General features: G+C 40.4%; 1 protein-coding gene and 1 long non-coding RNA gene across 2 annotated transcripts in view; one reads left to right on the top strand and one right to left on the bottom strand.

The window, feature by feature from the left end:
- Nucleotides 1-1,625: 1,625 nt before the first annotated feature.
- On the bottom strand, nucleotides 1,626-11,359 carry LOC136794623 (uncharacterized). The gene is made up of 3 exons (XR_010841670.1): nucleotides 11,109-11,359; nucleotides 4,352-4,522; nucleotides 1,626-1,817 (listed from the first exon to the last, which is right to left on the bottom strand). It is a non-coding gene; the product is annotated as an uncharacterized lncRNA (long non-coding RNA).
- The window catches only part of XKR6 (XK related 6), a 258,615-nt gene continuing 243,882 nt past the window's right edge, over nucleotides 10,637-25,369 (top strand). Inside the window, exon 1 of the mRNA XM_059071298.2 lies at nucleotides 10,637-11,858. Within this exon, the coding sequence (XP_058927281.1) occupies nucleotides 11,134-11,858 (725 nt within the window). The 5' untranslated portion in view covers nucleotides 10,637-11,133. The remainder of the gene's footprint in view (nucleotides 11,859-25,369) is intronic.

Genomic DNA, 25,369 nt, shown 5'->3' with positions numbered 1-25,369 from the left:
CAGTGATGTGCCTAGGCAGAAAATAATCCTCTAACACAGAGATCAAGAAAAGGATTTAGGGATTATTCTTGAAAAATCATTAAAACTCTCAGTCTAGTGCGTAGTTCTGGGAACAAAAGCAAACACAGTGTTAGCGAAGAGAAAGCACAGAAACTGGAGGTGGCAACTGTTAGTTTGAAAAGGACTTTTATCTAGTCAGGAATCTCACCATGTTAGCCATTAGGATGCAAGAAGGTGACAGAAGAAGAATAAAAACTCAAGAATCAAATGTATTCACTTACATAAGAGGCACATGAACTCAAATACCTCCAAGGACCAAGCAGGTGAGTAAATGTGTGAGTTTTCATGGTAAGACTTCAGGGAAGGGTGGGGACTGGGTTAGAATGGAGGGTGCTTAAAGGCTTTTAGATTCACCTGTGTGAGCACACCTCCTCCCTAATCCGAAGGTCCCTGGAGGATAGGGCTGTGTCTTACTCAGTCTTGTATCCTGCACTGCATTAAGCATAGTACTTTGCCCCATGAAGATTGGTTGAAAATGTTGCAATGAAGAAGCAGCTCTATGCCACACATAGCAGAAAATGCTGCTGACAGTTGCTGCGTCTGTTCCTCACTGGCTGCTGTGTCTGAAGTTGCTTGTCTAAAAGAGCTTGTGAGTGGGCCTGAAAGCCCACTCTGTGCCTGGCTCAGCCTCACAGTACCTGATTTGCATGCAGTGTGTAAATTATTTCTGTCTCTGTTATGTATAATACTGCGTTTTCTCTCTTCTGTCAGCTCTTCCCACTTAGCTTGGCCTTCCTTCATCCCAGATTTTCCCCTTTCCTTTTTTAGCAACATAAAAAGGAATTTCTCAGTTGGTTTTTCCTTTTCTGTCTTCTCATCCTGTTTTGTTTTGCTTTGTACTCTTTCCTTTTTCTCATTATACCTATGCTACAAAAGATGGGAAACAAAAACCATCTCAATGAACTATGTCCTCAGGGCTTGTGATATTCTTGTTAGCAGAGTTTGTGTTTAACTGAAATTCTACTCTTTCAAATGGCACAATCCTTTTATGGTAGGTAAGAGAAATAGGTTAACAATTAAGAAGTACATTAGGCTGATCTTAATGTTTATTTATATTTTTTTGACATTCACTGATATATACAAAAAACCTACGACATATATATGTAAATTAGAAAGCATAATAATAAATGAATAGCTATGAACCCACCTCTTAAGAACTAGAATGTTAGAAATACAGTTAAAGCTTTTGTATTTTACTTAGTGTTTCTTTGGCGCCTACCAATCCTGCCTTGGGACCATTACTATGAGCATAAGTTACAAGTGTACAGTACTCTGGATGCACAGTGTAATGCTTTTGTCAAAATATAAAATAAGGACTTCCCTGGCGGTCCAGTGGTTAAGACTCCACATGTCCAATGCAGGGGGCATGCGTTCAATCCCTGGTCGGGGAACTAAGATTCCATATGCTGTGGGTGCAGCCAAAAAAAAAAGAAAAAGAAAAAGAAAAAGTATACATATATATACACACACACACATATTATATATATAATATATAATTTTTATATATATATATATATATATATATATATATATATATATATATATATATATATGAAATAGGAGTCTGAGTTTTTTCTTGTATTTGTCTCCTCTGCTCCTTCCAGATTCCATTGCTGAGGCCCAGGCTGGAGACATTCATCTAGACCATGACACCAGCCCCTTTACTCCTCTCTCTGTCTCTGTCTTCAACCAGGGTTGAAACTTCAGCTGGATGATGGGGCAAGCCAATAGGGCAGTTGTGGATGGGGAGATTCAGTCTATTAGAGACACGAACAAATTTGAACCAATTAGAGATATGGTGCCAATTAACTGAATTTTTATACAACTCTAAATAACCAGCGAAGTGTGAATTGATTCTATCTACCTGCTACATTAGTTTTCTATTGTTCTGTAACAAATTACTACAAACTGAGCAGTTTAAAACAACACAGTTACTCTCCCACGGTTTCTTGGGGCAGGAGTTCAGGCACAGCTTGGCTGGCTCCTCTGCTCAGCTCTCACATGGCTGTGATCAAGGCGTTGGCTGGGCTGCATTCTCATCCGGAGGCTCAACCGGGGAAGGATCTGCTGCCTAGCTCAGGTTGCTGGCAGAATTTGTTTCCTTGTGGTTTTATCACTGAAGGCCCTAGCTTCTTGCTGTCTGTTAGTATGAGGCTGTTCTCCCATCCTAGAAGTCACCTTGCCACATCCAGCCCACAAGGGGAGTCTCCAGCTTCAGCCTGCTGAGATGGAGTCTTATATAATGTAATGTAATCCAGAAGAGTGACATCATGTCACCTCTGCCACATTCCATGGGTTAGAAGCAAGCCACAGTTCTTTCCACGTTCAAAGGGATGGGATTGCACAAAAGTGTGAACACCATGAGACAAACCCTTGAAGGTCATCTTTTAGGGTCTGTCCACTGCATATGACTAAGTAGACAGTGATTTGGAGCAGGAAAAAAAATCCTAGTCAGCCATATATATATATATTTTAAAGTCTCTTCCCAAAGATTATGTGTGATTATAATTAACTGAAAGTTGGCTTTCCATGGAAATTTTAAAACCAAAGAATGCATTGCGTAGTGCTGACTGTTTGGAAGGAGTGACTTATTTTAGCATCTAAAATTTAAATCCTTTAATGTGTTCCCCCCAAAGTTCTTTAGTTTAGAAAGTCATAAAATAGAACTGATAAAATGCAAGAGAACTATATACAGAAGGGACTATTTTGCCAATTTTTTAAAGGACAATTGATTCTGTTTGGGCTAGGAAAATTTCATCTGGTTATGAATATGACTTTTATCAAAAAGAATGTTAGTTTCTCCCTGTCTGCACTAATAAAGGTTGAGCCAAAAAATACTGGTTTGTAGAGATGCCAATTAATTCATCAGCTTAGGATACCCGAATGTTGTCAGCTTTTGCTCTAACTTCTACACTTTCATCAAAGCTGTTTGTCTAAAACAAAAACTTAATTTTGTCATTTCTCTGAATCAAAGCCTCTGATGATTTTCCACTGCCCTATACGATCAACTTTAAAGTCTTACACCTGACATTTATGTATCTTCAAAAATGACCCCAGTCTACCCTTACCATCTTCCTCTTCTTTCACACTTCTACCTGCATCTGATGCTGTAGGCACACTGAACAGTTTCAAGGGCACCAGAGCTCCTTCATGGTGCTGCCTCTGTGTCTGTTATGTCCTCAACTTGGCATACGTCCATCCCCTTCTCTGGGAGTTCTAGAGACTTTGCTTTGTTCTACTAGATTCCTTGGGCAAAGTGCTTAATACTTAGTAAGTACTCAATACATATTGCTTGAATAAATGAGTCTCAGATTATTCTTATTTAAAATGAGAGATTGGATGAAATGATGGTTCCTTATGGCTCTCTTTTTAAAATAATTACATGAACTTAGACAACGTAAGAGTACATATAAATAAATTAAAATTTGTGATTGAGATTCTAAATGCTACAGGATTTCAGAGGAAGGAGGTAGCATTCTGTGTTGGAATAATCAAGGACATTTTTTGCTGAAGAAGGTGGGATTTGAAACAGGTGCTGAAAGATGAGAGTGGTTTTGAGCCATTGCTAGCATGATACCTTCTTCATAGTAGGTCTTCATTAAGTTTATTGATGTGAATTTTTGAATTGAATGATAGACAAAGTGGAGGTAAATAGACTTTGTGAATGAAAAAAACGACGAGATCAGAAGCTCTAGTGCAGGAATGAGCCAGATATGTGTGGACAATGAGAACATTTTCCTGATAAGGGTGTGTTCAGTTCAACAGTGAAGATTAATTTTGACTATGTAGGTTGGGAACAAGATTATGGAAGATCTGAAAACTAAGGGGTGCAGACTGAATTTTGTACTGTAGTAAATAGTGAGCTATTACATGTTTTCACAATAGCATGATAGAATTTTAGGCTTGTTAGCCTGGTGATGGTAAGCAGGCTGGGTGGGAAAACAAGAGAATAAAGTCATGGAGATTAGGTAGGAAGTCTCAACTTGGATAAAAGTCATTCCTTATATTTTTTACACCTCTTTATGATTTAGAAAGCATCCAATAAGCCTATGAGAGAACTTCTCACAACAAGCCTCAGAGGAAGGTAGGGCAGATATTAATATTCTTATCCTATATAGAATTGAGATTCAATCTGGATTTGTCCAAAGTCACAGAAGTGGCAAATAGTGTCCCTGGAACTCAAACCTATTTTGTGCCTTTTTAATCTCTAAGACCAGTATCCCTGTCATTAAGAAATAGAAATGAAAGCGTCGATATCACAATAAGCTTCTGGGGGAATCAGTGTACTCACTGTTTTATCCATCAGAAAAGTAAACCTGAAAGCGGAAGTAACTTGCCCAGGTGACACAGTAAGAGTGGGAATTCAGACTCCGGGCTGTGTGACTGACGGTTCCATCATCCAATTTCCGGTATGAAAGGCAAAGTCCACAAGAAACCTGCACGGTTGCTTAATCCCACAGTGCTGGAAAACCAGAGGAAATATGGTAAAAAAAAAAAAAATCAATGAACTAGGAGCTTGGGAACGTCGACATTTTATTCTCCCTGGTTTTATGGCTGAGGAACTGAGGCTTAAATAAGAAACTACCTTGCCCCAAATCCTCTAGCTAATGACAGAGCTGGGATTTAAATGCAAAGCTCACCTTTTTGACTAACAAAACAAAACAAAACAAAAAAGCCCAAAACTTTTATTTTAAAAAAATGAGGGGCTTCCCTGGTGGCGCAGTGGTTAAGAATCTGCCTGCCAATGCAGGGGACACAGGTTCGAGCCCTGGTCCAGGAAGACCCCACATGCCGTGGAGCTACTAAGCCCGTGCGCCACAACTACTGAGCCTGTGCTCTAGAGCCCGCGAGCCACAACTACTGAGCCCGCGTGCCTAGAGCCCATGCTCTGCAACAAGAGAAGTCACTGCAATGAGAAGCCCGCGCACTGCAACGAAGAGCAGCCCCCACTCGCCACAACTAGAGAAAACCCACACGCAGCAACGAAGACCCAATGCAGCCAAAAATTAAATAAAATAATAAATTTAAAAAAAGGAAGAGCCAGAGAAAGGCATAATTTAATTATCACTTGAAAATATATGACACACACACACACCCCCCACGCCAAACTCACACAGAAGATTGTAATTGGCTTGAGGTCATGGATGTTTATATCATTATTTGCTCTCCAGGGTGCTTAAAACAGTCTTGAGTAGATTGTAGGCACCCAATGTACACTCACTAGATGGAATCTGTCAGCAGGATAGAGGGGATTCTGTATAAGGATGACTAAAAAGACTGGAACCCCAAAGTCCGGAAGGATGAAGGTTGAGATCTGATGGAACTCAAATGTAGCAGAGTCCCCTCTCCCCCTTAAAGCTTTTCTCTGTGCCTCCATCCATCACTGATTTCCTCTTTCTCCTTTCTGATTGCCCCAAGTGCTTGGGCACTTGATCACTCAGTTTTGCACTTCATTCTGCTGCACTGATGGCAACAGCGCCCCCTGCCTCCTGTATCAACCCAACTTTCTAGTCCCCCCATCCCTCTCTCTCATCCTTGTTCTCCAGCCTGATTGCTTGTCTATGCAAATCCTTGTCTCTGGACTGCCTGATGCCCTGACTAGAGCCGGTGGAATCCCTGCCTCACACCAACCTGTATCTAGATCCTCTTTGCTCATTGCTCCAACTTTTGGGGTTAATTCTCCCTCCCCCCCCAATGCCTTCTTTAACTCTTCCAGCTCTTCTCCTCCACTTCCTCTAATCCTATATTTCTTATAGAAATATAAGAAAATTCAAGAAGGGTTTAAGTCAATTCACAGATGACAGAGTTCTTAAAGACAGAAACATTTACAAAATACTCCTCAGTGGAGCTGCTGTCCAAAAATACAGAAGTGCCTACCCCTTCATTCCTACCTGTCTCTGCAGCCCTGCATGTGTGTGCACACTTCAAAAATAAAACCCTCCCTCAAACATTTATTGCCTTTCTCCCATCCCTCCCATTTCTTCCTGCCAGTACCACCATCCTATAGGTATCACTTTAATTTTTTGGAAAAATACAAGCAAATAAGAATAGATAACCTCATCCCTTCCCCTTCCTTACAGAAAACATAGCAAGCTGTATTGTTTTGCACCTCACTCTTTTTGGAGAACAAAGTATACTGCAACTCTTTCTATATCACTGAAAAAGAAAAGTGTAAATTTACAATATCACTGCATGTATTCTGGAGTGTAGATATGCCACAATCTAACTAATTTAACTAGTCTCCTTTTGGATTGACACTTCATTTTCTTTCTCTCCCATCTTTTTTCTTGCTATTATAAACAATGCTAAATGAATAATCTTGGCCACATGTAATTTCTGGCATGTGCATGTTTATCTGTAGGATAAATTCCCATAAGAGGGACTGCTGTCGCAGGGGGTGATTGCATTTGCAATTTTGATAGATAGTGCCTAATTCCCTTCCATAGAGGTTGTACCATTTTGTAGCACTAGCAGGAATGTGTGAGAGGGCTTGTTAAAATTTCAGTTGTTAACATCAAATATAGAAATGGAGCTTCTCAGGATAATGGGTTCTCTGTGCTTACTCTGCAGTGCTCAAAGAAGTCCTATTTCTATAGAAGACAATTGGATACGAGGAATAGAATTGATAAGGATGACATCCACCTACTGGTTGTGAGGCTTTACCTAGGCTCAAATTAGGAAAATCTTGTGAAGAATGTAGGAAGCCCCTTTGCAATGCTTTTGCCGGGGCAAATCGTCGTGTTGGAATTCAAGTGTCCTGTCTCTCAGATGTGTATCAGCATCTTACATAATAGGGTCCCTCCAGTGACTAAACCAGTAACACTGACTTCATTTCGAGGGGCCAATAGCTGTCTGGCCCAGGGCAAGGGTAGAGTAAGTGGTTTAGGCTTTAGAGTCTAATCCATGCCTACCCTACCTCCTAAGGGTGAGACTCTGGGTGTCATGAGGCTGATTCAAGCCTGTTTTCTAGACCATTAGAATGGGGACACTAATGTCCATGCCTTTTTGGACTGTTGTAAGATTAAATGGAATAATGTTTGGGATCGTGACTAACGCACAACAGCATTCAACACTTAACTTTCCCTCTTTACCTTTCTGAAAATAACAGAGAATTGGGACAAAAAACCCCGAAGTTCTCTCTAAACAGCCAAAATGTATGCCACAATTTCCGTATATTAAATCTGTCTCACTTTACTCATAGAAGAGGCTCTAAAAATCTATTTACTATTATTTTACATGTTATTCCAACATCTTTTGTAGTTTGTCTTCCCAGCCTATATCCGAGTGAAAATAACTGGGGCCAAAGTTGTTAACTGACTGAATGATGAAAAGCAGAGTTTGAAAAATGGTTATTTAGAAACAACAATAACAACAAAAGTGACCAGTAGGCCTGGGTGCCTCTTTAGCCCATAGACAGTCAGAGCCTCTTAGCATAAGGCTACCTTAAGGGCAAATCATCAAGAAAGGGTTAATTGGTGTGCTGGTAAGAAAGCAGACCAGTGGGCAATGCATTTCTTTTATTCCCTTCCCCACCCCCGGTTTACTAAAGAATTGAGATATCTCTGTAATATATCAATTGAGTTTTATGAAGATTTACATCATAAAATGTAAAGTAATGCAATGAAAGTCACTTCAAAGGGTACATTTCAGTTACGTGAAAAATTGATTAATTCACTCATTTAACCAATATTTATAGAGTGCTCACTACGTGTTCAGGACTGTGCTACATGCTGGAATGGCTTGGACATCTAATTGCCCCCAAATTCTGGGTTAAAAAAAAAAAGTACCATTCATAGCACAGTCCAAATTTATGTTAACCTTGCAATGAGTCTTCATGAGAGGTTTATTATCATTGATTTCAATTTTAGAAACTCCTGGGTTCTACAAAGTATCCCTTCCATAGAAGGCAGAATGGTAAAATTGTTGAAACAGCAAATGTAAAGTTGAAATCACTTGACAGTCTGTGAATCTTACATATCTACTTTAAACTTCAATTGTGATAAACGCTTTTGACTTAGCCTCATTTGTCTGCCTTATATAGTGACTGTAATTTACTTAGCTAATTTCACTAGTAGATTATGTTCTTTCAGGGCACAGAGAAACAGAAAATTGTAAATATGTCATTGCTGCTTGCTTTTTTATCTCATTTCATAGGCTCGCAGGCTCAAAGAGAGAAAATGTATTTAAAAACAAATTAATTGCATCTATTTCTTAGAAGTATCTGAAAATGCTTCCATTTATTAGAGATAACAAATCTACTGGATTATAGAATTTAAGTAACTATATGTTGGCATATGTGAAAACATAGCAATAACAATAATAGCAATAGTAATAATAATAATAGTTATCATTAATCCAGTACTTACTACCTATCAGGCATTGTGTTGAGAGATTTGAATAGACTACGATCTTTAATCTGTCCAACAACTTTTAAAAAAATAAATTTATTTATTTATTTTTGGCTGCGTTGGGTCTTCGTTGCTGCTAGCGAGCTTTCTCTGGTTGTGGTGAGCAGGGGCTACTCTCTGTTGTGGCAGGCTTCTCATTGAGGTGGCTTCTCTTGTTGTGGAGCATGGGCTCGAGGCACACGGGCTTCAGGAGTTGTGGCTCACAGGTTCTACAGCACAGGCTCAGTAGTTGTGGTGCACAGGCTTAGTTGCTCTGTGGCATGTGGGATCTTCCCAGACCAGGGCTCGAACCCGTGTCCCCTGCATTGGCAGGCAGATTCTTAACCACTGTGCTACCAGGGAAGCCCCGCCGAACAACTTTTCAAAGAAGCCACTGTTATATTCCCATTTATATAATGGAGGAAACTGGGGTTTAAAGAGGTGAACTATCTTGTTCACATTATTCATGTTATTATTTTAGTGGAACTGGGATCCAAACCTGGGCAGTCCTACTCTACACCTATGCCATCTTTTAAAGGTGTTATTAACTCAAATTCAGTAAAGAAAGAGGCAGAATCTCATCTAAATGCAGAGTAATCCTTACCCGCTGGCTATAAATTTTACGCCCATAGGAACAAGGACGCTTAAATTATGGTGTGAAGTAAAAGGATACCCTTATGTGACATGTTTCCAAAAGTAGATTTTGGATTATTTCTTCCCCCCCTCCCGCCTCAAATGGCAAAGGTAAAAATTCTCTTTGAGTACTTTCTGTAATAGTCTTTACAGGTTTTAGCTTGGCATAAATACCCATGAAAAGTTGTGTACCAAAATATGGAATCCTCACCTTGCCCTGCCACCCCCAAAATTTAACTAGGAGCTATGGTGCTAAATATTTTATATCTCAAAATAATGATACTGAAAATTTCAAAGGCATCTTTCTTCCATGAAACCTCAATGCCATACAAATATTACCTAATTTGTCCTATTTGAAGGAAAATTATTGGCATGATTAGAAGGTTTTACTGAAGGAAGAAGTAGACAGAATCAGAAAAATGACCACAAAAATCCAGAGAGGTCAATGAGAAAATTCAGGGTTAGAAAATTTTTTCTCTTAACTCCAAAATGTTCCATTCACCTGATCAGTAACAATTGTGACCATGTAGCTTTCTCTTTCTGGCTTCAAATATACTTTCACTAGAAGATCATTGTAATTCAAATCCATTCAGTGCTGCTTCACTTTTGTAAATTGTTAGTTAAGTAGTATGCCCTGCACTTATTTTAATGATATAACACGTTGATAACATTTTCACTTATTTAAAGCCATGTTTACTGACAGATCCTTAGCACCAAAAAAATTATAAAAGGCAATTTTCACACATCCAAAAGCTTGAAGAAGTAACTGACACAGCTTAAACCCTGGATAATTCTGAATTTTCCAAATGAAGGTCACAGAATTGAAAAACTGCATACTTAAAAGTTGGGGCTTCCCTGGTGGCGCAGTGGTCGAGAGTCCGCCTGCTGATGCAGGGGACACGGGTTCGTGCCCCGGTCCGGGAAGATCCCACATGCCGCGGAGCGGCTGGGCCCGTGAGCCATGGCCGCTGAGCCTGCGCATCTGGAGCCTGTGCTCCGCAACGGGAGAGACCACAACAGTGAGAGGCGCGCGAACCGCAAAAAAAAAAAAAAAAAAAAAAATGGTAGAAATACATTTTAATGGTGAAGAAAATACACTCAAGGTCACAATATGCGAATTCAATCTTCGCTGTAATTTTCAAGACCTAATCAGGCTGGTTATCATTGGATTTTTGCCTGCACTTTTCTTAAGGGAATGGTGAAAACTTTATTGCAAAAGATGGGAAAGTTATCAGTGACAAGAAACTCGGGGTCAAGAGAGGTAAAAGAGGAGGGAGTTGTCTAAATAGAAGTGAGAATCAGTTAGTTGTGTGTGGTAATCTAAACTGACTTATACAATTTCTAAAGACCCTCAAAATAAGAAAAGGAGACAAATTTAAAAGAAAAAAATCAAAAAAGGAAAAGAAACAGCCAAAGAGGTGAGACACAGCCATTTTGATGGGGGGGGCATCTAACTACACAATGAGGTCATCCTATCTCCCGGAAGTGACACGTAATCACCTGCTTTGCACTAGCTCCGCCCCTTCCCTCACAGGTCCCGCCCCTCCGCCAGCAGCCGGGAGGGTGTTAGGGGGCGTTTCTCCAGGAGGAAAGCTGTGAGCTGCGACGCTGAGGAAGGGGACCCCAAAACGTCTGGCACTGCCCCCTCCAGGGATCACTTTGGACCGCCTCACTCGGCCCAGCGGGATTCAGAAACGCCGAGGGGTCAACCTGATGGGTTTCGGGGTCAACGGAAGAGGGGAAGGGGAGCCCTGGCGGGGTGAACCCCCCGGTCCCCCGCCCAGCAGCTGAGGCACAGGAGGGCGGCCATCTTGGCCGGGAGGGTAGGGCTGGGGAGCTGGGGGCGCCGTGCGATTGGGGGGCTCGCCCGGAAGTGACGCCAACTACCCGGAAGCGGAGGGGGTTCCCTGGCCCACTCCCCCCTCGTTCGTTTGCTCCCCCGCTTCCTCCCCGCCCCCCTTCCTCTCCATTCGTTTCCCCCCCCTTTCCCTGCCTTCTCCCCCCCCCACCCGTCCCTCCCCCCCCAACCTCCGGAGCTGGGAAGAGAGTCAAGATGGCGGCGAAATCCGATGGCGGTGGCGTGGGGGTGGGCTTCGCCCAGCTGCACAACCTGGACGAGGCGGTGGGCAGCGGCGGCGAGGAGGACGGGGAGCCCGGGGGAGGCGGCTGCGGCGGCGGCGGCGACGGCAGCGAGCCCGGCGAGAGCAGCTCGCTGCACATCTGCCACTGCTGCAACACTTCCTCGTGCTACTGGGGCTGCCGCTCCGCCTGCCTGCGCTCCCTCCTGGGCAAGAAGCCGCGCCGCAGCGCCGCCGCCGCCGACGGGGGGGACCAGCCGCTGCAGCCGCCCGCGGCCGCCGGCCGCCACCCCCCGACGCCCTCGGCCGAGCGGCCGCAGGTGGAGCGGCCGTGGCTCGACTGCCTGTGGATCGTGCTGGCGCTGCTAGTCTTCTTCGGGGACGTGGGCACCGACCTGTGGCTTGCCCTCGACTACTACCGCAAGGGGGACTACGGCTACTTCGGGCTGACCCTCTTCTTCGTGCTGGTGCCGTCCCTGTTGGTGCAGAGCCTGAGCTTCCGCTGGTTCGTGCAGGACTACACGGGCGGCGGGCTGGGCGCCGTGGAGGGGCTCAGCAGCCGGGGCCCCCCCATGATGGGGGCCGTCTACGGCCATGGCGCGGGGGTCCCGGCCACGCCGGGGGCGCAGCGCCTCTGCCGCCTCTCCGTGTGGATCTGGCAGACGGTCATCCACCTGCTGCAGATGGGGCAGGTGTGGAGGTAAGAGCACTGCGGGGGTGGGGGCGGGGGCCTGGCCAGCTGGCCCTGCAGAGGGCCCCGCGGGCGAGGCCGGAGCCCTCCGGAGTGCGCTCCGCCCTCGAGGGGCCCCGCAGGTGGGCCCCTCGGACGGGCCTGGCACGGGGTCTTGAAGGAGTGCTTTGCCACGCACTTCCCCTGGCGTCTCAGAAAGACCTTCGTGCGGTCTGGATCCCTGGCCACGCCTTTTGGCCCTGGGAGGCCCAAGTCCCGCTGTATGTCTTCATCCCTGGTTCGCACTTAGCGGAGACCCTGCCTCAACCTCCCTCCCCTCTGTCTCTGTAGATCTCTATATTCCCGTGGTCCCTTTTCCCTGTATCCCAAGGTAACCAGGCGCTAGCGCTTTTTATCTGCACCCTAGCTCGCCTCCTGGGGGAACCTTCCTTCCTCCAGCCGGTTTGCACTCGGTTTTGTGCCCCGGTGAGACACCTTCCCCTCTTTCCCCGTCTTCTCTCCGCAGTGGCCTGTATGGGCCACTGTGCAATCCCCCTGGCTGACTCTCCTTTCAGTGCTCGTTTTTCCACGCCCCCTCCCCCCTTCCTGCGACCCCATCCCCTGCAAAGGACTCCAAAGCGCTGCTCTCCTTTTAGGAAAAATGACTTTTTTGCTGGATTAGACGTGCCCTTTTCTTAGTAACAGGTAAAATTGTATAATATGTGATAGGTGTAAGCGTTTGTTTTTAATTCTCACCTCCGAAAATCACTTAGCCACCTGGACATCTCTTCCGGTGGAACGTTGTTTTTGGTAGCCAGGCCAGTGCGCAGGTGATTTATGTTTACACAAGCCCCAAGCTTAGCCCTGGGGCTCTTTCCTGTCTTGTAAATTTCCCGTGTGCCAGGTGAATCCCTCAAAAACCACTTGCAGATTTTTTTTTTTTTTAATAGCCTAACTGGCTAAACTAAGGAAATGATTCCATTAAAACGTTGGTAAATCTGTGCCCTCCCACTTAAATCAGCTTGAGTGTATTTTGCAAACAGTGAGTTGTGGGTAAGAGCATTTGCAAGAAAAAAACTCTTACTGAAGAGAAATTATACAGAGCTCCCTCAGGTACGCTGCTTCTGTGAGAAGACGGTTTGCCTGCACTGCTCAGGCACCTGCTCCTAGGAGGAGATACTAGGCGCTCATTTACTGGTGTGTACTCAGGTTAACTGAAATAAAGTTCAGCGTGTTTTGAATTGTTTGTCTAGGTCTCCGTTCAGAATTTTAAATAAAAACATTTCAGAAAGCATGGGGATGAATTAAGTCGAATCACGAAAGAGCATGCAAGAACTTTGTCCTGCAGAATTTACATGCAAATTCAGGATAGGGGACATGTGAGTGGTTCTTGATTTTCCTGGTCCTCTCAGGGTTGTTTACTGGTGTTCCTAGATTGAACCAAGCAGCCTTTTTTCCTAGCTCTATTTGTCTGCAGATAATTTATTTCCTGCTGATAGGTTTATAAGAAGAGAGGGAATAAAATGGAAAAAAAGGTGATTGATTAACTTTTAGCGATTATGAGCCTAATATGGGGTCAAGGAAAATTTTGACATATGTTTTGAATTTGAAATCGAAATCTAAAAACTCCCCAATCCATACTGAGTCAAAGATAGTGTGTTTAACATGGGGGATACCTTTTTTTGGTTTCTTGCAGGTTGGTAAGATGCAAAGGTATGAAGGGGAGAGGGACAAAAAGTATGGGGAGAGATTTTGAAATAGTAGTAAAATTTAACAGCATCTAATTAATAAGTAGGCTTGTACCGAAAGTCACCTATCTCTCCATGTTAGACGTGGAGATGTGGGCAATCAAAACCTTGGTGTCAGGTTAAAATTCCTGAGAGAATTGTTTCTAATGTAATCCATCCTAGATATTTATTAGTTGTAAGCTTTTGGGACATACTGAAATTGGAGTTCTGTTTCACAAATTTTTTAGGCAGAATTATCCCCCGCCATTGACCTAAACCTTAATTGTATTTGGCAAAGTAGTAGAAGTCCCGGTTGTGGACAAACTGAAAAGTACATTTTAAATATGAATTTAGCTTTTATAATTGTTTAAAACAGGGTAGTGTATTTTTCCAGATTTTTATTGAACTTTCAGAGTCTGTAGTGGTAAATATATATATATATATATTTTTTTTTTTTTGAAAAGATGCCTGTGATTTTACTATGTCTAAATTTTTTGGTCCTTTTTCAACTTTAGAATATATGTCTAAATAGTTTATAAAGTTACGGTATTAAAAGACATGCTAATTAATCTAAGTAATTTATTCCAATGTACTATACTTCAAAAGAAATATTTACTGAGGAAGGATTTTATTTTTTTTCAGTAAGCTTGTTTTACTTGAAATATTCCAGGAGCAGGGTCTGCTCTTTAAATACCTGCTAGGCATGTGGCTTGCATGGAAATAATTCATAAGTAAAAGCTTTGGAGAAAGGTATTTATTCTTGTTTTAATCTCTTGGCAAACTGGTCAGTGTGTATAAACATACATCATCTCAGTTTTTTCCTGAGATCTTTTGGGGTTACAGTTTGTTCCCTTAATCATATTTGCTACTTAAATTTTATTTCATGTGGTCATGTGACATAAAGGTTAAGGTCTAAGAATTTGATTTGGGCCACATTTCTAAGAGATATTGGTGAAGTATGTTGTCAAAACTGATTGTGTTAAACTGTGAAGTGTGTCTCTTCATATATATTTTTTTAAATGTAAAATAATTTGACTCGCGTGAACAAAAGCACAGTGCTTATTTAAGAAAAATTAGTTTCTATTGACATTAAGGTGGTAAATTTCTATGCATGTTGCCTTCCTATCAAGATGGAAAATACTTGACATCTCTTTGACCAAATGACTTCACAGAATGTAAGAAAATATTTTTGGCTGGGCCAGAATTGGAGCATGGAAGAATAGTTGCCTGTAGGATGATTTGGCTTCATGAACCTTGTTTTGCAGAGCACTACTGTGTGATTAAGGTCTGTTTAATGCATGCTTTACCTTCCCTAATTAATTACTTAACGTGGAACTTACCGTCTACCTTTATGTGCTCTGTTTTTCAGGTGCTTTTCCCAGGGATAGCGGGTCTGTGAGTCACCCATACCAGGAATAGGGGTCTCACCGGGCTTCAATTTAGTATAATGTGTTGCTATTAGAAACTGAGATCATTTCCTTCGAGGGTGAGAGCTTAGAAAGAGGTTTGCATGTTGCATTTTCGTGTGTCAGTTTTTTCCGTCAGTGTATCGGCTTTTCTTTGCTTTCTCTGCTACTTTTAGGGGTGCTTAGTGTGTTGGCAGTTCACTGCAGTCAAGAAGCAAGTTCTTTGCCTAAAATTTCATGTAATGTCATGATGTTGCAGCCAAATCATTCATCTCCCTTTTTATGTATTTATTTTTATGGGTATGTTTTAAAGATTTAAAAATTTTAATTAAGATTAAAATCTGAATTTTATCTGCCATTTTTAAAGTGAACAAGTCAGCTGTTCTTTATCTTGGGACATGAGGTGATGGAGAGGGTTGCCTTCAAGTGAGAGGAAGGAAGGGGTGTTTCACCTGCGTAATGGGGTCATCAGTCTGTAAACAATCTAAAGCTTTGTTTTACCATTTTTTCCATTTCAAGACTTTGATGTAATATAGGGACACAGCTCTCTCTAATCAGCAGCAAATGTTGCTGGGCTGGTGAAGATGCTTTTTTAACTTATCTCCCCCACACCCTCCCTCAGTGTAGGGATACTTGGAAAATTATGGGGCTTTGTTCTTATTGAATATTTTAGAATAGCAGTTCTTAACTCTGGCTGAGAATAGAACCTAGTACAGCTTAAAAAATGCCTGAGCATTGCTGGACCTGCTGAGGAAGAATCCCAGGGTGGGACCCAAGCAGTCTTATTTTTAGAAGCTCCACAGGTGATCAGACGGGCAGCCAGGCTTGAGAGGCACTTTTAGAATTGGGTTTCAGGCTTATTCCATTTCGAGATTGTTATTGGGTTTGTGTTCTTAATAAATAGGATGGAACAGTTGGGAATGGAATGCTTTGGTATTGTGAAGCTTGGTTCCTGGACAACACCATAACGAAACGACTTTACCTTGGAAACATGAGTGTCTAAATACAGTACTTGGGGCTGTCTCAAGTGTATGCACTTACAGTACTCAGTGTTTTTTTCTTTGAGCCTAAGTATGGATCTTATTCTAAAAGGATTCCTAAATTCAAAGCGTTCTTCAATAAATGTAGCCCACTTCTCTGCCTTTTATGTGATTCAAATAACATGTTTATGATTGTGTTGCATATAAAAGGGAAATTAATTTTGAAATGATTCTCTTAAGTAGGCTTGAGGTAAACAACGCGATTACAAGAGGTGTTGGACTAAGTGATCTGTAATGTCCCTTTAGCGCTAAGATGTTGTGATCTAGGAATGGAAATGTTACCTTTCAAATAAGGAAATTCACTTGTGGGGCCAGGATACGAGTCCTAGTCACGATAAAAGATTGTATATGTGTATTTGTGTGTGTCCGTGTGTGTAGGAGACTTTATATAGTATCGGCTTATTACTGGATGAGAATCTCTATATTGTAAAAATCTTTTTTTTTTTCCCCATTTTGGTCCATATGTTTAATGGAATTCTGGTTCAAAAGAAACTCTGGGATTTTTTTGAGGGAAACTTGAAGAAAATTGATCAGAGAAAAGTAATGTGTTTGAGTAGTCAAAGAAACCTTTCAAGATTCAAAAGACGAATGTGGAGAAAAATGTTCCTCTGTCAAGAAGTGAATGTGCTATAGTGTCAGTAATTAGATCAATGTGCCACTGGCAGAGGAATTAAGCAAATAGGTGTTTAAGCAGAGTAAAGAGAGAAATTGACAGGTTTGTGGGAATTTAGTAGATAGTAAAGGTGGCATTCCTAATCAGTGAAGGAAAGAAAGATTATTTATCAAATGATATTGAGGCAATTGACTGCGCAGTTGGGGGAAAAATAGCTCTCTACCTTACATAAGCAAAAATGCTAAAAGAATTAAAAGTGTAAACATGAAATATTAAATTGTAAAAACACTAGAAGAAAATGTAGGATAATAATTTTATAATCGTGAAATGGGCAAGATGCTTTGATACCATCAAGGAGAAAAGGGACAAATTTAACAACGTAAAGTCTCATCTAGTTACTCCCTTCCTCCTCCCCCTATCTGAAAAATCATGGAAATACATGATGAGTTGTGAGGGTAGAAGAGTTTATATTTAGACAACGAGCTACTTATCTAAAGGAGAGCGGGTATGAAGAAAGCATCTCTGAAGATTATTTCTCATTTTTGAGTGAACAGAAACAGTAAAAACTTGACATCTATGGTGAATTTTCAAGGGAAGGTGATGAAAAAATGGCACACTTTGAGTAAAATTGCAAACAGTGCTGAAGGATAGTATTTCCAGAATGATCTAGAAATGAAGCACCAAATTTGTATTGCAGAAGGCTAGCATTCCAGAAACCTAGTAGGCACATGTCAGAAATCGTGAACAGTTCATTTCTGCCTTTTAACATCATTTGCTTTGCTTTTACAAACTTTATCCCTAAGGCCAATTAGTTAGCATTATGTAATGGATAAATTCTGGAGAGTTGGAAAGACTAGGCCAGATGCAAAAAGAAACAAACTGTCTCATTGTTGCTATTTTCATCATGGGTTGGTTTGATTTACAGTGTGCTTGTGGTTAAAACTTTATTCCTTGTGATACTCTGTTTACCTAGTTCCCAGTCAGAAATTGTGAATTTCAAAGAATTTTTTAAAAATCATGAAAATATAGCCTCATTTAAAAAGTTCACTGACTTGTTTTTTGCCGAAAGACAATCCACTATTTACCACTACTGGAGATACTCACAAAAACAAGACAAAACAAAACAAAAACAAAGAAAAACATCACAGGACACAGCAATAGTATAAAGGGAACATTGGAGTTAAGAAATCAGGTTTATCATTCTGCAAGTTCAAAAAAATCTCTGGCCTCCATTTCCTCGTGTTTATCAAATAAGGAGTTAAATTGATTGATCTTTCAGGTCCCTCAATTTTAGAAAGTCTATTATGCTATAGGTATTAGCACTTCGAAGTTTTAAACAAGGAATTTCAGACTCTAGTTTGAACAATTAAAATATTAAAAAATGTGGGTTTCTCAGGAACTGCTTTGAAGTCCTATCATGTATTATTTTGACTTATTAATTTAAAAAATTTTCATTACTTGTAATCATTTTGCTACCTATAGAGGCATTATGTATATATTGCTAGCTAATGTTAAAATTTATAGCAGATAAGACTTTCTGAGAGACTTGGTATCCTGGTTTATTAGCTACTTTTGGGAACTTGCAATTTCAGCTAAAATTACGTTAAGGTGTCTTTTTATAATCCTGTGTTTAAAATTTTTTACTGTTAGGTTAAGCTAAAGCAATGCATATATCTAACATATATTTTGGAGGTTTTTCTGAGTCGTTTACCTAGATTAATTTCTAATTGGGAAGGAACCTCAAAATCTACTGCAATTTATCGTTTAATATGTATTCTCTAACTCTGAAGAGTTAATGTTTGTAAAATTTTTTTTTTAATGATAGCTTTCTTGTCAGTTGTGAGCTGTTTTAGGAAATGATTCTAAGTGAGCTTTTTTTGTGTTTTGTATTTTATTAGATTAAGGTATAGGTAGTTTCTTGGTTTAAGTTGAATTTGGGGAAAAGACGTGATTTGCTTGAAGGATTCAGTGAATATTATTATGACAAGAACACATTTGTACATAAAATTCAGCTTTAGATTTTTCTTTTCTGTATATCTAATGTGGGTAGATCTTGGTATATTGCATTACTGTATTTTAATATACTTTAAAACAAATGACAGTATCCTAAGGTATTTTGCATATTGCTAACAAAAAGTGTCTTTACGTGTATATTGCTTTTATCCTGAAATATCAAACAAGTGGTTTTAAAAATAACTTTTGTTTTGTATGCAATATTTTGGTCTTTTTTCTTTTTTTTTTCTTTTTTCTTTTTAATTGTGAGAAAGCTATTTCTGTTTTATATTGGTCATTAATATACAGAGCATGGATTATATGTCCATCAAATCATTTCTAGGAAGAAATTTGAATATTCAGTTCACAGAAAGGTAAACATATCAGTTTTCTTCACAACACCCTGGGAAAGGAGGAAGAGTTGATAGTTATTATTTACCCTGGCCAGATGCTCTCAAAGAATCATAGGTACATGAAGTAGAAAGTTTCTCTTTCACCATTATGTCCGCTTTTTCATTCTCTCTTAAAACATACTGTACACATGAAGAAAGATGGCAGAGGTGAAGAAGACACCAAATTCATGGCTTGGAAAGGCTGGTGATAAAATAGAGCTGGCAGGAAATTAGGAACCCAGGCCCTTCCACACAGCAGACGCTTTCTGCTTTCTCTCCTTGGCTGTGTTTCTTAGAGTGGTCAGAGAACCTCTTGTATTAGGATAGGCCTGGCGCTTGTTAGAATGCAGATTTGTGGGTCTACTATGGGCTTAAAGAATCAGAACCTCAGGGAGTTGGACCAGGGAATGTGTATTTTTGCTGTCTTTATTATGGAAACTTTTAAGCATACAGGGAAATAGAGGAGTATATTGAACACTCATTACCAACTACCTGGATTCTGTAATTAACATAGATAGCTTTATGTGTGTTTAACATGTATCATGAGGTTGCACCTCTCCATACTTTGCCTCAAATACTAAATAATTAGACTAATTCTACATAGCTATAATACTATTATCCCATCTTAGAAAATTAATGGTAATCCCATAATTATTCCATAATTCAAGAAAATCATCTAATAGTTGTTTCATGTTCAGATTTGTTCATTTGTCGCCAACAATGTCTTTTATAGGTTTTCTCCCTCCCAACACGGATTAATCAAAATTGCTTAATCAGCATTGCTTTTATGTTTCTTTAATGCTAGAACAATTCTTAAATTTTTCTTTTCTTCATGATGTTAACTTTTGCAGAGTCTGGGCCACTTCTCCATAGTTTGGATTGCCTGATTGTTTCCTCCAAGTTTCATCTGCCCTCTGTATTCCGGGTAAACTTGAAGGTGCTTCTAGGGGCTTGATTATATTCAGACTACATGCTGTTGTCAGAAGTACTGCTTTCCACTTCATATTTGCATCACATCACATAACCTGATTCATCTCACTGTTCGTGATGCTAAGTTTTATCTCTTGGTTAGGGTTCTGACTGCCAGATTCTTCTGTGTAAAGGTACATTTTCCTCTCTGCAGTCAGTAAGAAACTTGTGGAGTAAAACTTTTGGCAAGGTGTCAAGGCCTATTTCCTGGCAACCTTTTACCTAATAGTTTTCGTGGCCATTGAGAGTCCTTGGCTGAATCAATTATGAATTGCTGGGGGGAGGTGGGATGTGTATTTTAAACAAGCTCCCTAGTCGTTCTTAGGCCTCTAAAGTTGGAGAGCTATCGCTGGACTGGTATCAGGACCTGAGAGTTAAAGAAAAGAAATTCTGTCTTGAAGGAGTTACTATGAATCTAGGCACTGGTGGGTTTTCAGCTGATTGTCAGTAGACAGAGTTTAAACTTCATGTTAGTTTTGGAGGAACAAATTTGAAATATGTCTCATGTGTTCTCTGTATGTAACAGCAATAACCTGATATAAGGGCTAATATAACAGGTTAGAGTGTATGACTCAAAGGAGAGTGGAGGATGCATAGAAATTACTAAGGTGGAAAGGACACTATATTAGAAATTCATTTTTTTTTTTTTTTACAAATGTTGTCTCGTTTAAATTTTTGTAAGTTTTTTTGGTGCCCATTTTCAGATGAAGAAATGGGTTTAGAGAGGTTAAATAATCTGATAAGTCACTGGTAACTGGTGGAGGAAAGTTTTGAAGCCAGATCTCACTGACGGGAAAATATATGCAGTTTTCTATATGTTGTAAGGATCCGGAGCCTCTTCTCACTAATTACTTTGCTTTACTTTGGGACTTGGTTCGCTGTCTTGGCTTATTGAAAGTGGAGGAATGATATCCTTGAACCACTGGGGCCTCTTGATGTACACGGTGAGGTTCTTTGAGACCTCTGATTTCAACTCTGGTGTATGAAACTCTGCAGACAAGTTGCACCCATATGTTGATTCTCTGTTTACCTGTTGGAAGTACCAAGAGTAGTAACTCTTTCCTTAAGGTTATAGAGCAGTTGTTTTCAAACTTGACTGTGCTTTGGGGTCACCTGGGGAGTCAGATATTTGGGTTCTACCATAAGAGATTATGATCCAGTAGGTCTGGGATGGGCCTTAGAATCTATTTTAAAAAGCCTTTGTTTTCAGAAAGATCTCCAAGCAGTGCAGACAGGGATGAGAACCACATTTCTATAGGATGATTTCTACCAGTATTTACAGCAGTAGTTCTCAGGGAGAAGGAGTTTATATTAGAATCACTTGGGAATATTTTTTTGTGTGTGAACTTGAGCACTAGGCGTATCAGACATAGAGGGGTGGAATGAATAAAGGAAGCTCTGATGATGGTTTTAATGGAACACCAGTATTTATTTATTTATTTATTTTAACATCTTTATTGGAGTATAACTGTTTTACAATGGTGTGTTAGTTTCTCCTTTACAACAAAGTGAATCAGTTATACATGTACATATGTTCCCATATCTCTTCCCTCTTGCGTCACCCTCCCTCCCACCCTCCCTATCCCACCCCTCTAGGTGGTCACAAAGCACAGAGGTGAACTCCCTGTGCTATGCGGCAGCTTCCCACTAGCTGTCTAATTTACATTTGGTAGTGTGTATAGGTCCCTGCCACTCTCTCACTTCGTCACAGCTTACCCTTCCCCCTCCGCATATCCTCAAGTTCATGCTCTAGTAGGTCTGGGAACACCAGTATTTAAACAGTCTCTGATCGGGCCTTACTCTTAGCTGGAATGGTTGGTGAAAGTGTGTATTAATCAAGTGGTAGCTATATTTGCCATATACTATGGCATATGGGTTATACTTATGGTTTAGAATACTGTAAAGGCATTTTACATTAAAACTGTACAGCATATAATTGAATATTCTTTTGATTCAGAGGCTTCTTTGGAAGTTTGAAGTACTTCAAGGTCATTATTAACACAAATGATCACTGTTGGTGCTCTAAAAGTGCCAGGTTAGAGGCATTTCATTATGTTGGGAAAATTGATATTCAGTGCAGAGTGAATTTCATGTCTCAAATTTTCAGAAATGTTATATTTGTTAAAATTGGTGCCAAGGATAGGATTCCTAAAAAGAAACTGGTGAATGAAAGGGGAGAAGTGTCCTAATAGGTATTAAATAGGTGTCATTGGAGACAGGAATGAAGGAAGCAGAGAAGAAAAACGATCTAACTACATTTTGCTGGATGGATTCTCAGGGAGGAATAGCTAGGGGAGGGGTTGGGAAGGGGTTTTACAGTCTTTACTCTTCCCTGCTGTAAGATATTTAGTACAGTGGATGAACAGGGACCCCTGAAATCTACACACACCAAAATAACATCCTTTGAGCTCCATCTAGGTATGTACTGTGGCAGTGGTGAGAAAACCCAGGCTCCTTGTAACTCCGAAGCTCAAGGTCAGAACTTCTAGGAGAGATAACAGCTGGCAGAGAGGGGACACAGGATGTATGGGCAGGCACACCGTACACTGGGTTGGATCCTCTGTGATTCTGGATAAAAATGAACAGAACTCCAGATCTGTCATTTTGCTTGGTTATAAGGATCGCAGCTTTTGAGTAGTAAACTAAATAGTAGTTATAAATAGCCCTCTGTGTTTAGGATGCTGCCATTTTGCCTTCTGTAAGGCAGTTTTCATTAAAGCTGACTCTGAAGGAAAAGATATGCATTCCAATAGAGGAATTTTGTATGCAAAACTTAAGCAATCTCAAATGGCTTTGCTTAAACCTAGCGCGTGATGGCGCGTTTTGGGGTTGGAAGAAAAGAGAAGCTACACGAAGGACTTTTTACTCTGTTCACAAATTAAACAAAAGTTATCAAAACGAAGCTGAAGTTAAAAGCAATTACATTGTAAATTTGGAAAAATAGAGAATTACAGCATGTTTATAGCATTTGTGGACCGTGTTTTCCACTCTTTGATAGGGACCACATAACTTTTAGGTAGTTTTCAAGATGTAGTCTAGGATTAAATGAGATGGTATTTGTCAGGCATGTTACAAGATTTTGAATAGGGCCTTGTGAGATTGGAATGTGTCGTTCTGTCTATTTATTTGGCATCTGCAGTTCACTCTCTCAATTCGTGGTATAATCACGTCTACCATAATGTGATGTTCCTGAAAACCCTCTCATTCTGTAAAATCACGCAATAAAAACAACACGGCTGTGGGGAAAATAGGATTAAGGCTAGACTACTTAAAACCATGTGACTTTGTAACCAGAATACTTAACAAAACAATGACAATCCAAATAAAAATATTAGCACCGTCGTATCGGGGACATTTGCACTCAGCTTCATATCCCGATGGTTCAAGGCCTTATTTTATCCTGGCACATGTTTTTCCTTCTTTGATATGTAGATTCTTGTAGGTATTAGCTTCTACTGGAGGAGATTTTCACCAAAATTAAAGCTCTGGTCCAGGGTTTAGCCTTCATGTGTGCCCACAGCATCACTAGGTAGAGGAAAGCGTAAGGAATATGGAAGACACTAAACCAGCCACCACTGCTTGTACCAAAGGAAGGTATTTTGGTAAGAGTCTCGCCGGTTTTCTTATTCTTGTTTTTTCCTAGGTCTTTATTATTCGTGAAAAATCTTGCCCTTGATAGCTTCAAAACATTAACATGCTGGGAAGAATCACTTACAAACCAAAACTATTTCCCCATTAAATTATTGTCGTTCCCATTTTGCCAGTCATGTGTGAAGCAATCCATGTTACAGGAGCGTGCATTGTGGCATAACTGACATGTTTTTGAATCCGTGATGGTGTCAAGATGCAGCTCTTGGAGTTGTCAAGGTTCTATTGTTTTGTGAAGTTCTAGTTTTGGAGAGAGTGCAGTGTTTCAAGGTTAAGTGAAAGTTATTCTTCTCATGCTTTGTTGGCCTTTATATACAAAAAGAAGTGAAAGAGGGGCTATTTCAATCCACTTTTAAATTTCTGCTTCTGTAACATAGTCATTGGATGGAATGAGCTAATAATGTCTCAATGCCACATCAGGCCTTGAACTACATATATGGAGCAGGAATGGCTTTAAATTTTGGCTCATTTGAAATGTAGTTATAGTGAGGCTTTAAATTAAAATTCATCTGAGTGTACAGTCAATGGAAAAAAGAGCAACAGTAGCCAGGTGTCGAGGGAAAAACTGATGGGTAGAACAAACAGGGCTTTCAGCAATATAAACAATCTATTTTCATAGGGTCTTTTGTTTTGTTTTGTTTTGTTTTAGGATTGGGAAAATGTCCACATTAAGTCTAAGTTAGTTAAATGTGAAAGGCAGCAAATATACAATGTGTATGTTGAGTATTACAGTGTTTCTCTTCACTAACTGTAATAACAAACATTTCAGTGGCTTAACACAAGAGGTGTATTGTCTTCTGTGGGTGGTCCTGGCTGATCATGGCTTTAGCATCCTTTAGGGACTCAGCGCCCTCAGCATTCAGCCAGAGAAAGGAAAGAGAATGTGGAGAAAGCATAACTGCTTCTTAAAAGCCCTGGCTTGAAGTGACTCACATCACTGGTGCTATCATCCCACAGGGAGAACAGCCCTGTGACTACGCCCATATAAAGGGAAGCAGGGGAATGTGTTCCTGCCCAGGGAACAACTTTGTGCTACAGAAGAGGGAGCTTGTGTTTTATTGACTAGAGACTGAGGAAGAAACAATTCTCTACTTAGATCAGGTATTCTCCGGATTAGATTAAGGGAGAGAGGGTGTGTGTGTGTGTGTGTGTGTGTGTGTGTGTGTGTGTGTGTGTGTGTGTGTGTGTGTGTGTGTGTGTGTGTGTGTGTGTGTGTGTGTGTGTGTGTGTGTGTGTGTGTGTGTGTGTGTAATGTAAATTGCTATTGATTGGAGCATAAAAGAGACAATTCCTTTTAAAACTTTGATTTATATTTTAATTTAATATTTTAGGATTTGCTAGCCATGTCAGGTGTCTCATTTTACTTTAAAAAAAATCTTTATTGGAGTATAATTGCTTTACAGTGTTGTGTTAGTTTCTGCTGTACAACAAAGTGAATCAGCTTATATGTATACATATATCTCCATATCCCCTCCCTCTTGAGCCTCCCTATCCCAACCCTCTAGGTGGTCACAAAGCATCGAGCTGATCTCCCTGTGCCATGCAGCAGCTTCCCACTAGCCATTTATTTTACTCTTAAAAATGTCAAAACTGTTCTTAGCCTGAGTGTCATACAAACACAGGTCAACCCTATTTTAACTGGTCAGGTAAAACAAGTAACTCTATTTAAATTAGCTTTTAAAAGTAACAACTACATTTAATAATTTTAAGTGTGATCTGTGCTAAATATACTAAATTAAGATATAATGAAATGG

The sequence above is a fragment of the Kogia breviceps genome, chromosome 8 (genome assembly GCF_026419965.1).
Source record: "Kogia breviceps isolate mKogBre1 chromosome 8, mKogBre1 haplotype 1, whole genome shotgun sequence".
Classification (NCBI taxonomy): Eukaryota; Metazoa; Chordata; class Mammalia; order Artiodactyla; family Physeteridae; genus Kogia; species Kogia breviceps.
The sequence above is the reverse complement of the archived record's forward strand: the minus strand, read 5'-3'. Positions and strand labels throughout refer to the sequence as shown.